Source organism: Myotis yumanensis, unplaced genomic scaffold (assembly GCF_028538775.1).
Source record: "Myotis yumanensis isolate MYYU_CA2020_CCGP unplaced genomic scaffold, mMyoYum1.0.hap1 SCAF_9, whole genome shotgun sequence".
NCBI lineage: Eukaryota > Metazoa > Chordata > Mammalia > Chiroptera > Vespertilionidae > Myotis > Myotis yumanensis.
The window spans coordinates 38026695-38040788 of NW_027223760.1; the positions used below are offsets into that span (position 1 = coordinate 38026695).

A 14094-nucleotide genomic window follows, 5' to 3' on the forward strand; every position below is an offset into this window, starting at 1 on the left:
GGCCTAAGCCAACAGTCGGATATCCTTAGTGCTGCCATGGAGGCGGGAGAGGCTTCCGCCACCACCGCTGCACTCGCCAGCCGTCAGCCCGGCTTCTGGCTGAGTGGCACTCCCCTATGGGAGTGCGCTGACCACCAGGGGCCATTTCCTGCGTTGAGCGTCTGCCCCCTGGTGGTCAGTGTGCGTCATAGTGACTGGTCGTTCCCTGTTTGGTCAATTTGCATATTAGCCTTTTATTGTATAGGATTGTTGCCTCTAGAATTGAGTTTTTGTTTTTTATTAGTATGAATATGGTACTTTCAGCTTTTTTTGTGTGCTTCATGGTGTATATATATTCAGAGCACTTCAAATATTTGTAAATAAATCTTACAGTTAGTTACAAGCAATCTTTGCTTTTGGAATATGCTTTTAGATGCAAACTGATTTGCTTTGTGATATCACCCTTCGAATTCTGTCTAACCACAGCCTGGAGAGGACTTAGTTCTTTCATAATTTTGCCGACAGACTGTACTGGCTGATGGTAGGCCTGCTGCTCTGGCCACTTTGTAGTGAAAGTCTTTGCAAATGATCTTATTAAAAATTCATTGTTGGAATTTCAACTCTTAGTTCTGTTGGTTAAGAAGTGGCAGTAGAAAATGGTTCTATTCTGTTTAGTTTTGTTTTAATTGAATTGCCGTTTAGAAGGTGAAAATGGTTTGAGTTTGGTAGTAACCAAAAGTCGCAAATTGGTTCCCCTTCTCCCCTTTAGATGAGGCCTGGTGCTGTAGAGTCACAGAGACATCCAGACCTTCGCAGCATTACAGTAGCCACTGTGTGTCACAGTCAGGTATGTGACCACACCCACAGCAGGAATGGCCTATCTTTTCCTAGCATCTGAGGTAGGGGGAGATGTTTGGGAAATGTCTGCAGAAAGATGAGCTTGTGTGGCTTTGCCTGAGACCTCTTTGCATCTGATGTGACCCTTTCACAGTGACTTGTCCCTACCAGTCATGCAAAAGGTGTGCCTTGGTAAGTGATTGAACAGTTCCAGGGTGACGAGGTGTGCGGCCTATCTCCGAAGCAGAAGCAGGCTTGGCTCTTCACCACCAACTGCCACCTACAGAACCGTCCCGCTTGCCTGTGAGGTGACCTGGGCAGATCCCAAGAGGGCCAAGTGTCTGCTTCCAAAGAGGTCTTCCAGGAACCTTCTGAAATAACCTCAAGTTTTAAAAGTCAAATATGTGGGTTTGCCAGACTCTGGCTGCCCTAGTACAAAACACTGACCCATTGACTGCTGAATGAAGCCTCTATTTTATTGCCTTTTAGATTTTTAGTTTATTTTTACCTCCTTGTGAATTTTCGTTTTCTTATTTCCTCCTAACTTCTATATTTAATCTTTCCTCTGAATCTATTTTGTTTTTGCTTTAAAAGTAATTTTAGATTTGATCATTTTTCTCCTAATTATTGATCATATTTACTTTTTATACTCATCATAGAAAGTAAAAAAATGATTACTTAACACATAATTGAGCATGTGTTGGAATGGTGGGTGGTATGGTATGTGAAGGGACAAAAGGAGCCCCGATTCCTACAGACAGAGCAGCTGGATGCCAGAGGCCGAGAATTTCCTGACTTGGAGAAAGGGCACCAGGAGTTAGGAGTGTGCCCATTTCAGAGTCCTTTAGACATGGATCACTCCCTGCAAGACGATGCACTCAACAGTCATGGTGCTTTCTCTGGCAGCTCACTGAGATGTGCTTTTTTCTTTTCTGATAACGTTCCCCCACATAGTGTGGTTGATGAAAAACTGAATGGAAGCTGGTGTGTTGGCACATCCCTGTCTGTCTGTCTGTCCGGGCGGGGGGTAGGAGGGCTGTGCTTCTTCCTTCAGTGCCATTCTTTTGTAAAAGGTGGTTCACTGCTCCCTCAGAAGTATTCCCCTCCTGTTTGTATATAAACTCTGTGTCTGCTTCCTATTCAAGAAAACTGCAAGTATGGTTCTCCCGGCCAGCATTTCACATGAGGAGCAGGCTTAGGCTGAAGTCTTGTTATTAACTTAATTAGGGTACTCCTAAGCTGGCCTTTGCTAAAAACGTCCTCAGTCTGATTGAGGTACATTCGCCGAAGTCGATCCCTTCCAACTCTCCCATCCACAGTTGTGAAGTCTTCCACAGTTGGACACAGCTATTCCTTTTGTGGGTTGAAACTGTTTACTGGAAAAAACTGCATGAACTGAAGAGTAGATCCATTGGGGAGCCTTATAACATGTAATTTTTGTTTTTTTTATAAGTTGTCCTGTTTAAAATATTAGGAATCCAAAAAGGCACACAGTGCAGGTCCATGTCCTTTCCATCCATGGTTTACTTAACATCTGAGCAGCAGGCATCCTATGGCTGCTCGCTTGGGTGCAAAAACGAGTGCTATATGCAATTTAAATTAATCTTTAACACAAACAACTTCCCAGTTGTAAGTATCTAAGTAAAAATATATCTATAGGGTTTTTGTGTTGTTGTTTTTTTGTAGAAATGGTTCCCTGGTCATTGATTCTGATAGAGAACTAGGTCTGAAACATCCCTGTGAGTGAACAGCAACAGTCTCCTGACCTCATGCCATTTTCAGCTTATATCTAATCACTTGTAACTGTGGTTGTGTGGTCCAGAAACAAGCATCTCTGCTAGAGCCAATAGAAAAGTTCATTTTTTCTTGATGGCTTTGATAATATTTGAACTTTAGTCAGAATAGGAATTGTCTTAATGGCTGGTCTTCTTACCTACATGCTTTTAGAAATGTGGACACCAAAATTACTTTTGGCAGAAAGCACTCCAAATGTGTAATACGTTTATTTCTAATAATTCATAGGTAGGTCAGTTTTCTGTTTGTTTTGTGTATGTGTGTGTGTGTGTTTTGTTTTTATTTTGTCGGTAAATTTTAGGATTCTGACTTGTATATTGGAATTTCCATCCTATTTTACTTCCCTGTTCTGTAGATATTTATTCTGGCTTATATTTTCTATTCTTTATTATGTTTCAGGTATTCTTATAAGCTATCTCAGACACCTGCTAAGTCAAGTTGAGGGTGTATACGTGTGCAAGATGGACTGTCTGTGATGAATGTTGATGGTCTCGTTTCATTGTTAGGAAGTATCTGATGGGTAATGTGACAGATGACATTGCAGAGATGCTAAGAGGAGGGAGAAAGGTTTCGATGCTGCGATGGTTAGAAAGTTTCATGAACTAGTAGAGTTTGTGGACCTCAAAGGGTGACTAGGTAAGAAGAGAAGAGGAAAGTCTTGCAGAGTTTTCCTGGAGAAAGGAAGGTGAAGGTGGGAAGCAGCACTTTGAGAAGACATGCTTTGGTAGCTCGAGTAGCTCTGTAAGAAGAACTAGATGACTTGGGCAGTTTAACCGGCTTGGATAAAGGAATGTTGCCAGGTTGTTGTGAATCTTGAAAATCGGGTGAATTTGTACTTTTTTTTTAAGTCGTAGGTCCATAGAGTTGGAATATGACTTGAGAATTAAGGGCTTCATGTAAACAAATTTTAGGAGGATTAATCTGGAAACAGATGGGATTGAAATAGGAAAGAGATCAAAGGCAGGAAGAAAATAACTTCTAAACTTCTTGGAGGAGTAATCCAAGTGTGACGTGTAAGGTGAGCTAAGATAGTGGCCATAGAAATGGAACACAAAAGGAGCAAATTACTGGGCTTCTGCTGAAATTTGTGTTTTGACTTTCCCATCTGTGATATTACTAAAATGATAGTAAAATAATTTTTAGCCTGGCCAGTGTGGCTCAGTGGTTGAGTGTATACCCATGAACCAGGAGGTTACGATTCAATTCCAATCAGGGCACATGCCTGGGTTGTGGGCCTGATCCCCGTTGTGGGGCATGCAGGAGGCAGCCGATCAATGCTTCTCTCATCATTGATGTTTCTATTTCTCTCTCCTACTCCCTTCCCCTCTGAAATCAATAAAAATATATTTCTTAAAAATGAGAGAACAGACATTATAAATAGATAAGAATGCAACAATTTTTTGGAAGTTGAAAAGCTGATGGAGGCAGGGTACTGATTACTGGGGCATAGGAAGCCTCGGTTTAGAAGATACTCAGAGGAGGATGCTAGCAAGACAGCTGCTGGGCCTGCAAGACCAGAGAAGCGGGATCTGCAGGCTCTGGTTGGACAGGAGGTCAAGGTGTGAGACTGAGCAGAGCCTGGGAGGTGAGGGATAAATTCAGAATCATCTCCTTCTACTCCCAAGCACAGAACACATGGCAGCAAGAGCTTACATCCCAAGCAGAATTATTGCTTGTATTTAGGGACCAATTTTAGAAATTTGGAGAAGGAGGCCTGGCAGAGGTTGGCATAAATAGGAACTATCAACAGTGCTTATGGTAGAAAGTTCACAGTTGATGAGTCTCCAGTCCCATATCAAAATACCGGGGGTGATGCTGGAGACAGAACAGTTCTGGAAAAACTGAAGACCCTGAAAAATAAGCCCATTTATTAACATGGGAAGATACGACAGTCAATGGCCAGCTCCAAGATGGAAGAGTCACTCAAAACTGTGGCCCACCATCCCCACTCAGGCCAGTGGCATTTCCAGTGGGCTTTTAGCACCTTATCACTAAGGATTAATAAATGTATGGAAGGACGGAATAAACAGAAAAAAAGGGAAAATGAAGACGATAATACAGGGCACAGAAGAAAATGTTTTAAAAATTATTGTCAGATATGAGAAGCTCCTTATACAGCAGTAAATCAGGAGGAACAGGACAATAAGAAAACTCACATCTGAAATGGTAACTGAGACTCTAAAAAGAAAAGTAGTAAAAGCACGAGAAGACCAAGAAGTAACCCAGAGACCCAATATATGACTGTTAGGAAGGAATTCCAGAGAAAAATGAAAGAGACTTAAAATTTATAATATTATCCTATCTAATAAAAGAGCAACATGCAAATTAACCATCACTCTGCAACAAAAGATGGCGGCGCCCATAGCAGCGGGGGCAGGATGCTGGTGGCGTCACCCCGGCAATGTGAGCCCAGCAGGCAAGTGAGGCCCGCAGGCAGCACCCAGCAGGGCCTGCTTGCCCATCACTGTGGTGTGGAGCATGGAAGGTCCTGCAGAGAGCAGAGACCCATGGGGAGCAGGTCCAAGCCGTCAGTAGGACATCCCCTGAGCGCTCCCGGATTGGAGAGGGTGCATGTCGGGCTGAGGGACACACACACACCCCCCTCCCCCGTGCATGAATTTTGTGCACTGGGCCTCTAGTAGAGATTATAAAATAATTTCCTATAACTGAACATGCTAAATCTAGTGACAAGATAATGAAGAGAAAAGCGAATTACCAGGAACAAAGTAATGACATTTCTGTTCAGAAAGGATTAAGAAAGATGCCAGAACCTACTATTGAAGTAAAGAGAGCAGATTAGTTTTTGGACTAGTATTGTCCAGTAGGTCTGGAGAGCAGCCCGTCCACATTGGAGCCACAAGACTGGAGAGCTCTGGAAATTGTTGCCAGAATTAAGACCATGGGTGTGATAAGTGAAACTCAGCCTTAAGGTACCAGTAGGAATGTATAGGGTATCAGAAGTTTCTGCATGCTTCCTAGTCAGTGTGCCTTCCCCACAGCAGCTTCATGGAAAGGAGAGTGTAGCATATGTCTCCTTCATGTAAGGCTGCTTTAATTGAGGATGTTCTTGAGATTTACCCATGTTACTGTAAGTATCACTAGGTCTTCCTTTTTATTGCTGAGTAGTATTCTGTTGTATGAATATGGCAGGTTTTTAATTCATTCTTTAATAATAGATACTTGCTATTTCCATTTTTAGGTATAATGAACAAAGCTACTATGACATTTGGAGTTGTGTGACAGCTTCACCAGCACTTGATGTGTCATTCCTATGGTTTTAGCTGCTGTTGTGGGTGCACGGTAGTATCTTTAATTTGGGTTTTCCTAGTGATTAATGGTGTCGAGTCCCTTTTCACATGCTAGTTGATTATTTGTAAGTCTTTTTTTAATAAAGTATTCTAGTCTTGCTGGGGTTTTTTCCCCATTTTTGGATTGCTATACTTTTTATTAATTGGGTTGTAGGAGTTTATTTAGGATACCAGTTTTGTCAGATATGTCTTGCTAATATTTTCTCTCAGTCTGAGGCTTGTTATTCCTTTTCTTACTGGAGTCCTTGGGTGAGTGGGTATTTTTTATTTTGAGAAAACTTACTTTGTTTTATTTTTCTTTTGTAGTTATGTGACCTATAAGAAACCTTTGCCTAGATCACAAAAATACAGTTTCCCTCCTAAAGCTTAATGGTTTGCACTTTTACATTTAGATTTAGGATCCATCTTGAGTTAATTTTGTGGATGGTGTGAGGTAGGGCTCAAGGTTCATTTTTCCTCTCTGTGGCTATCCTATTATTCCAGTGTCATTTGTTGAAAAGACTCTTCCCCAATCGGTTGCTTTGGTGCCTTTGTTAAAATAACTGGTAATGTAAGTGATTCTGTTTCTAGAATTGTTTCATTGATCTATTTATCCATCCTAAAGGAATGATTACTAATTTGTAAAGTATTTTTGCAAGTGGTGGTAGGCAGTGCCCACATGTCCATGGAAATCTTTTTGCTGTCATTTCTTAATTACTGTAGCATTATAAAAAACCTTGAAGTCAGGTAGTAATAAGTCTTCCAGCTTTGTTCTCTACTCTTCTGCCCCCCCCCACCCCCCCAGATTATTTTGATTCTAGGTTCTTTGCATTTTTCTAAATTTTATTTTCAGCTTGTAAATTTCTAGCCTAAAAACTACTGGGGTTATAATTGGGATTGTATTTAATTTTTAAAAAAGTAAGTCTTATTGAGATATAACTCACATGCCACAAAATTATCCATTTAAAGTGTGCATTTCAGTGTTTTTTAGTATATTCACAGACCTGTTCAGCTATTACTACATTCAGTTTTAGAACATTTTTTATCATATCTGAAAAAAACCTTGTACCCTTTAAACTGTCATATGCTTACTCTCCCTGCCTCCTACCAATCTACTTTCTATCTCTATAGATATGTCTATTCAGAACATTTTGTATAAATATAATCATGATATGGTGTTATGGACTGAATTCCGTGCCCCCAAAATTTATATGTTGAAGCTCTAAACCCAATTTTATAGTACTTGGAGATGTGGTCTTTGGCCGGGGGAGAGAAGTAAGATTAAGTGAGGTCATAAGATAAGGCCCTAGTACTATAGGATTGGTGTCTTTATAAAAAGAGGAAGAGACACCAGAACTCTCTCTCCGAGAACACAGGGAGAAGGCAGCTGTGTACAAGTCAGGAAGGGAGTCCTCACCAGAAACGAGCCCTGATGGCACCTTGGTCTTGGACTAATGGCCTGCAGAACTGCGCAGCGCTCTGAGAGTGTGCTAGGTGAGTGTATGCTTCAGTCATGATTCCTCTATGATGAATGCTTATGGGTATAATGACCATATCAGAAAGGATGTAATTGAAGGCTTTGAATATTTTCCAATTTTATTCCAGAGAAATTGTAACTGTGTGCACTCTGACCCCCGGTGGATAGAAGCTCCCATTTTCCTGCATTTTGGCTGTCATTGGGGTTTTTTCTTTAAACCTTTGTTAATTTAATAGCTGCAGATTAATATATTGCCAAGAAACAGAAGTCAGGCTGGACCAAATAAGCAAAAAAATTCCCTGGATGCAAACTAGAGCTGGGTGCTAGGTAAGAATTATGAGCCTCTGTGGCAGCTTTTAAGGATTTGGATGAGAGGTGGGCTGGAAGATGGTGGCTACACAGAAAAGGAGATAAAGCCTCAGGCAAATGGTGGGGATAATGCCCCCATGTCCTTAGAAATCTTTAGTGAGGAAATGAACTGGAAAACAAAATTACTGATCCACTGTTCCAGGAAGGCAACTAGGAAACCAGTTTGAGCTGAGTTCTGGATGTGAGGGTAGTATGGAAAGTCTATCTTGGGAATTTGTCACTTTTGAGTTTGTCTACCAACTTGTTACAGGATTTCCTCAAGCTCGAAATTAATGTGGAAACCACTGAAAGTGAGATTTAAAAGTATATAAAGTTATGAAGCAGAGGAGAGAGTTCACAGGAACAAGTCAGCACGTAGAATGAACAGAACTGGAGCCTCAGGAACTGCAACAATAGGATCTTTAGAGAGTGAGCGCCTCTTAAGTATGTTAAGACAATTAGTGATATGCAGAATCAAAAATGTACAGGAACAAAACACTGGAGAATAAGATTTTTAAAAGGACCAGGAAATTCTACAAATATAAAATACAGTCATTAACAGTAACCAGCAAATGTGACACAGCTGAGAGAATCACTTAATCAGACGGTAGATCCAGGAAAATTAGGAAGTTTGGACAAAGAGGGAAAGTGATGGCGAATGACTGAAGAAATAAAGTGAGATAGGGAAGGAAGGTGACATGAATATGCCCGACATACATGTAGTAGAAAAGATAGGAAAAGGTGGAAGGGGGCATCAGAGGAGATAACCCAAGAATTTATCAGAATTGATGAAAAGCAAAATAGGCATGCCAGATTTTAAGGTAGCCATTACATGAATACAAATAAATAATGTGTAATGCCAACATAATAAAAACTATAGTGTAACAGGGAATATTGACCCATTAGGGCAAAGGGAGAAAACCAGCATAAAGGAAAAATAATTAAAATAGGAAACGCAAAATATGGTAGAAGTTAATCCAATTAGCAATATAAAACAATAAAATCTTAAAACCAAACTTGTCCATCAGAGATTATTAGACTCATTTTTTTTAAAGTGAATTTTTCAATGGTGGTGAGCATAGACACATCAAAACATTGATGAAAAACATCATGTATCGGCTGCCTCCTGCATGCCCACTACTGGGGATCGAGTCCGAAACCCAAGGCATATGCTCTGACTGGGAATCAAACCATGACCTCCTGGTCCATAGGTCAGTGGCCAATCACTGAGCCACACGGCCGGGCCAGTATAAAAGATCTGAAAAACAGACCAGCTTGCTCTGATGGGTCCCAGCAGTCAGAGAATGGATATTGCCTTCAAGCACATACAAAGAAAAAATCATATTCAGCTGTAAGTCTCATCACATTTCAAAAAAACTATAAAAAAGATAGCATCCTCTGTTTAATTTAAAAATGAAATTACGTGTTTTTAAGGTAAAGGAAAATACACCTTTGAATCTAAAAAATTCTAAATCACTTAATCAAGAGAACTAATAATGGAAAAAAAATAAAATATAACTAATAAAGAAAACACATATCAGACCCTGGTGATGCAGCCAAAGTGGTATGGAGGAGAAAATCTGTAGTTTTCAAAGCTTATATTAGAAAGAGCAAAGTGGAGGAATTGTAAAGCTAAGCAACCAAAGCAAGGATTTATAGAAAAAAGAAAGCAAATGTAAAGAAATAAAAAGAACAGAAATAAAGATACAGTGATTAAAATTAATAAGTTGCAAACCGGTTCTTTGAAAAGACTAATAGACAAGCCTCTGGCAAAATTAATTATAAAAAATATTTAAAATAAATAAGGCCTTTTTTTAAAAAAGAGAAGACTAAACAACTGTGCAGTCTACTTGAAAACTTAATGAAATGGGCAGTCTAAAAATAGCAATACATAATAGTGGGAAAGGATAGACCATATAATACACTGTGTATGACACATTGCTCATTATCATATACAGTTGTACTCAAGGTAGATTAGAAACTTCAATGTGCAAATCAAATTTAAAAGAAAGTAGGCCAAAACCGGTTTGGCTCAGTGGATAGAGCGTCGGCCTGCGGACTGAAAGGTCCCGGGTTCGATTCCGGTCAAGGGCATGTACCTGGGTTGCGGGCACATCCCCCGTGGGAGATGTGCAGGAGGCAGCTGGTCGATGTTTCTCTCCCATCGATGTTTCTAACTCTCTATCTCTCTCCCTTCCTCTCTGTAAAAAATCAATAAAATATATTTTTTAAAAAAAATAAATAAAATAAAAAATAAAAGAAAGTAGAATCATGCCAAAAATTGAACCCACCAAATGATCCTTAACAACAAGAGAGTGGATAAATTGTTGTAAATCTGTACTATGTGTTATATTGCATACAAATAGAGCTGTCTCATCTTAACAGAAGCAAATGACAGGAGCAAATGTGCATGTTACAACTTGTGTAATCTCAAGTTTGAAAACAAAATAACTTCATATATAGTTACCCAGTAAAATAGAAAAACTTCCATAGGAATGATAGGCACCAAACCATGGGTATCTTTGCCCCTAGGAACAGTGGAAGGAGGAGTGGATTATGGAGCAGTACATAGTAATAATCAGTCATAATCTGTACCACGTCATTTCCTAAAACATTAGGGAGGTTTTGGATGGAATGAGACGAGTGGGAAATAGTAAGATTTTTTCCAATTGGGTCATGAGCTTCATTGTATATTATAATCCGTGATTCTCTCTGCATTGGAAACATTTAATGATTCATTGTTTTAAGGCATAGTTTTTTTTATTATTACTAAGGTTGAGGAATTTGGGGAGGAGGCCATTAATACATATTTCTTTTAGCTTTTGGATTTTCTGTTGAAATATTTTGCCCATGTTTCCGTAGAGATTAACTTTCTATATTGCTTTAAATTACCTTAATTTATTAAAGATAGTAACTCTGTTAGTTTAAAATATTTTTTATTAAAATACTTACAAATTTTCAGATTAAGTATTTATGACTTTGGTCTTCTTCAAACTGAGATAAAAAATATAATACTTGTATATTTTCTTTGTTTTATGGTTCCTGTCTGTATATTTTCTTAGTCTACTTATATTTTTAATGTGGCTTATTTTTTAAATTTCTTCTTGCCATAATGTTAGTTACTGAATAATCTATCTTTACTCACTGGCTTGAAATAGCTCTATTAGTTCTTAAAATATACCACTAAAGATTTAAAAAATATATATATATATATATATCTGAATATTCTGTTTTGTTGATATTTCTTTCTACCTGAATCAGTTTAATTTTTTCCAAGTAAAATACATGCTGATACACTAAAATAGTATTAAAGGTTATAATAAAACTAGAGGCCTGGTGCACCTCAGCCTGGTGCCGCGCTGCTCCGGGCCCTGCTGTGTTGCCATGGGGGCAAGAGAGGCTCTCGCCACTCACCTGAGCTCTGAGCTCTGTGTCTGGCGCCTGTCGGTCAGCTGAGCAACACTCCCGCTATGGGAGTGCACTGACCACCAGGGGGCAGCTCCTGCATTGAGCGTCTGCCCCCTGGTGGTCAGTGCACATCATAGTGACCTATCAAACGGTCTACCAGTTGACCAGTCACTTAGGGTTTTATATATATAGACTAGGAGCCCAGTGCATGAATTCATGCACCTTGAAAGGAACTGTGGGCCGTGAGGCTGTGGTGGGCACGGGGGCAGGTCTCAGCCCATCCTCCAAGTTCCCGCCTGGCCCCTCCCACCGCAGCCCCTGGTCCCCTGTCTGCCTGCAGCCCCACTTCTGCAGCTGCCGCCCGGTGCCAGCAGTGGGTGCTAGCGCCCAGTGGGACCGCGGCATGCGGGAGCAAAGGATTTTCAGTAACCACCAGAGGCTCACCCCGATGATAGCAACTGACACCCCACCTTGGTCTGGCACCCCAGCTCACCTGCTCCACCATCCTGCCGCAACCGACGCCCTCCATGTTCCGCACTCTGCCACCTGCTGTTGATGCCCACCATGTACTGCATGCGCCCCGATGGTCAGCGCACGTCATAGCAACCGGTTGTTCTGCCATTCGGTCTATTTGCATATTAGCCTTTTATTGTATAGGATAGCCTTTTCTGCCTCACCAACCCCCATTCCCATTCTCTCCACTACCTCTCCCCAGAGGCAGCTGTTTTAGACTTTGGCTGTTTCTTCTGTTTGTTTTTACACATCTCTATAATTCTCAGTAGTGCATGTCCACTGCTCTTGTGGTTAATCTGTTTGACACCTGCAACTTTTCTGTTGGAATAACAGGATTTGGTCTCTTGCCTGCCATTTCTTCTGCTTTTTTGTCCTTCACCCTCAAAATGTATCTTTGTTTAAATCTACTAATCATTTTAAAATAAAGTTTTGGTTATTTCTATATTTTTAATGTATGCTTCTGAAAATATAGCTAAGCGTTGTAATAGACTGTGGTTATTACCTTTTTGTTTTTATTGAGGTAGGTAATTGCAACCTTTCCTTTGTACCTGTTGCCTTCTCATACACTTGGGACAGTTTTCCTAGAGAGAGTCTCATTCAGTGGTTTTCAACCTTCCTAATGCCACAACCCTTTAATACAGTTCCTCATGTTGTGGTGACCCCCAATTTCATTGTTACAGATTGAACATAATTAACACATAGTGATTAATCACAAAAACAATATGTAATTATATATGTGTTTTCCGATGGTCCTAGGCGACCCCTGTAAAAGGGTCGAGACCCACAGGTTGAGAATCGCTGCAATTAAATGATCTAGAACAGCGGTTCTCAACCCATGGGTCGCGACCCCTTTGGGGGTCGAATGACCCTTTCACAGGGGTCGCCTAAGACCATCGGAAAACACATATATAATTACATACTGTTTTTGTGATTAATCAGTATGCTTTAATTATGTTCAGTTTGTAACAATGAAATTGGGAGTCACGACAACATGAGGAACTGTATTAAAGGGTCGTGGCATTAGGAAGGTTGAGAACCACTGATCTAGAAGGTCCAGTGTTTTTTTGGCGCCTTTCCTCCTGGACTTTCTCTCTTCCTCCTGGGCTGGCTGCTTGCAAGGCTTGCAGACAAACTTATGAATGGGGCTGGTTCACTTTTACCTTTATTGGGATGTGAATAATGGGGTCTCTTCTCCACTCTAGTTTTCAATAAATAGACTTTGTTGCTACATTGGAAATGTACTGATGTTGAGATATTTTATAAGAAAATACATTCCTATTGATCACTGTTTATTATCGAGGGTGCATGTTGATTTCCTTAACTTTTCTCCAAGTCATGTTTATAACTACTGCACGAGTGTTCACCAGTCAAACCAAACGCGAGGGGCTGGCGTCCCTCCTTCTAAATCGAAAAAGGGGCAAACGCCTGGGGGAGCGCAATTTGTTGGCTTGGAATTATACAAACGACTTAAAGAATTTTTGAAGAATTACTTGACAAATCTTCTTAAGGTAAGACGTTTGACAAATATGCTGAGCATTTCTAATAGAACATTAAAAAGATAGTGAAATAATAAATCTAATTTCAGTGCTAAATCTTTCACTGTCATTTGTTTATTGTTTTCATCATTGAGTTTGCGTGCGGGTGTTTTGTTAATTTGTTAAATTAGGAGTTTTCGATATCCTTACATTATAGTAATACTCTTTCCTTAAATTGCTAACCATTTTGTGATTTGGTTGTTAGAAATTGATGAACTGTTTAAAGTATATAATTATGAATTCAAATGACCTGTCTTGTACTTGGAACCCAATGTGCTGTTCTGAATCAGAATGTACGTGTGATTGTGAGGTTTTCCAACCTATAGTAACCACATTTTCCCAATGTGAATCTTGCCTTTTACACACAATCACATGGTATATCTCCGAGCTACAATGAAATTGTGCCCTTGGCTAGGATGGGTTTCACTAGAACACCATTGCCTTCAAGTGTGGGTTCCTCCTGCTCTGAGCTTCTCGCTTGGGCAGCGATGGAGTTTTTCCCCTTCATCTTCTGCCTTTTTCTTCCCCAGTCTCCATCCTCTGTAGCAAAGGCAGTGTGATGCCTTCCATCCAGCCACAGGATGGGCCAGTGGCTCCTGCATCTGGTGCTACACGTATTACATAGAGTGAGTGAAGACATCTCTACTCTTTACTCTGGGAATTGGCGTTCTGTGTATATATTTTTAAAGATTTTTTTATTTACACAGATAATAGGCAAAAATTTCAGCATATTTCAAAATTGTTTTTTAAATATATTTTACAAGCTAATTGGAAACTTTAAGCATTCTAACAGAATAGATTGACCACAGGTTATGACTTAGATAGTATCCTTTTCATGTTCCCTAAACTGTTTCTAATGTCTTACTGAAGCTACTGTGTCCTCCTTGTTTTTATTAAGAACACTGTAAAATGAACA

General features: G+C 40.0%; 1 protein-coding gene across 3 annotated transcripts in view; it reads left to right on the forward strand.

Moving 5' to 3' along the window:
- Positions 1 to 14094, forward strand: part of CUL1 (cullin 1) — a 95541-nt gene that overhangs the window by 39279 nt on the left and 42168 nt on the right. For all 3 annotated transcript variants that reach the window (XM_070424094.1, XM_070424095.1, XM_070424093.1), the window contains exon 3: positions 12977 to 13151. In XM_070424094.1, the coding sequence (XP_070280195.1) occupies positions 12977 to 13151 (175 nt within the window). The remainder of the gene's footprint in view (positions 1 to 12976; positions 13152 to 14094) is intronic.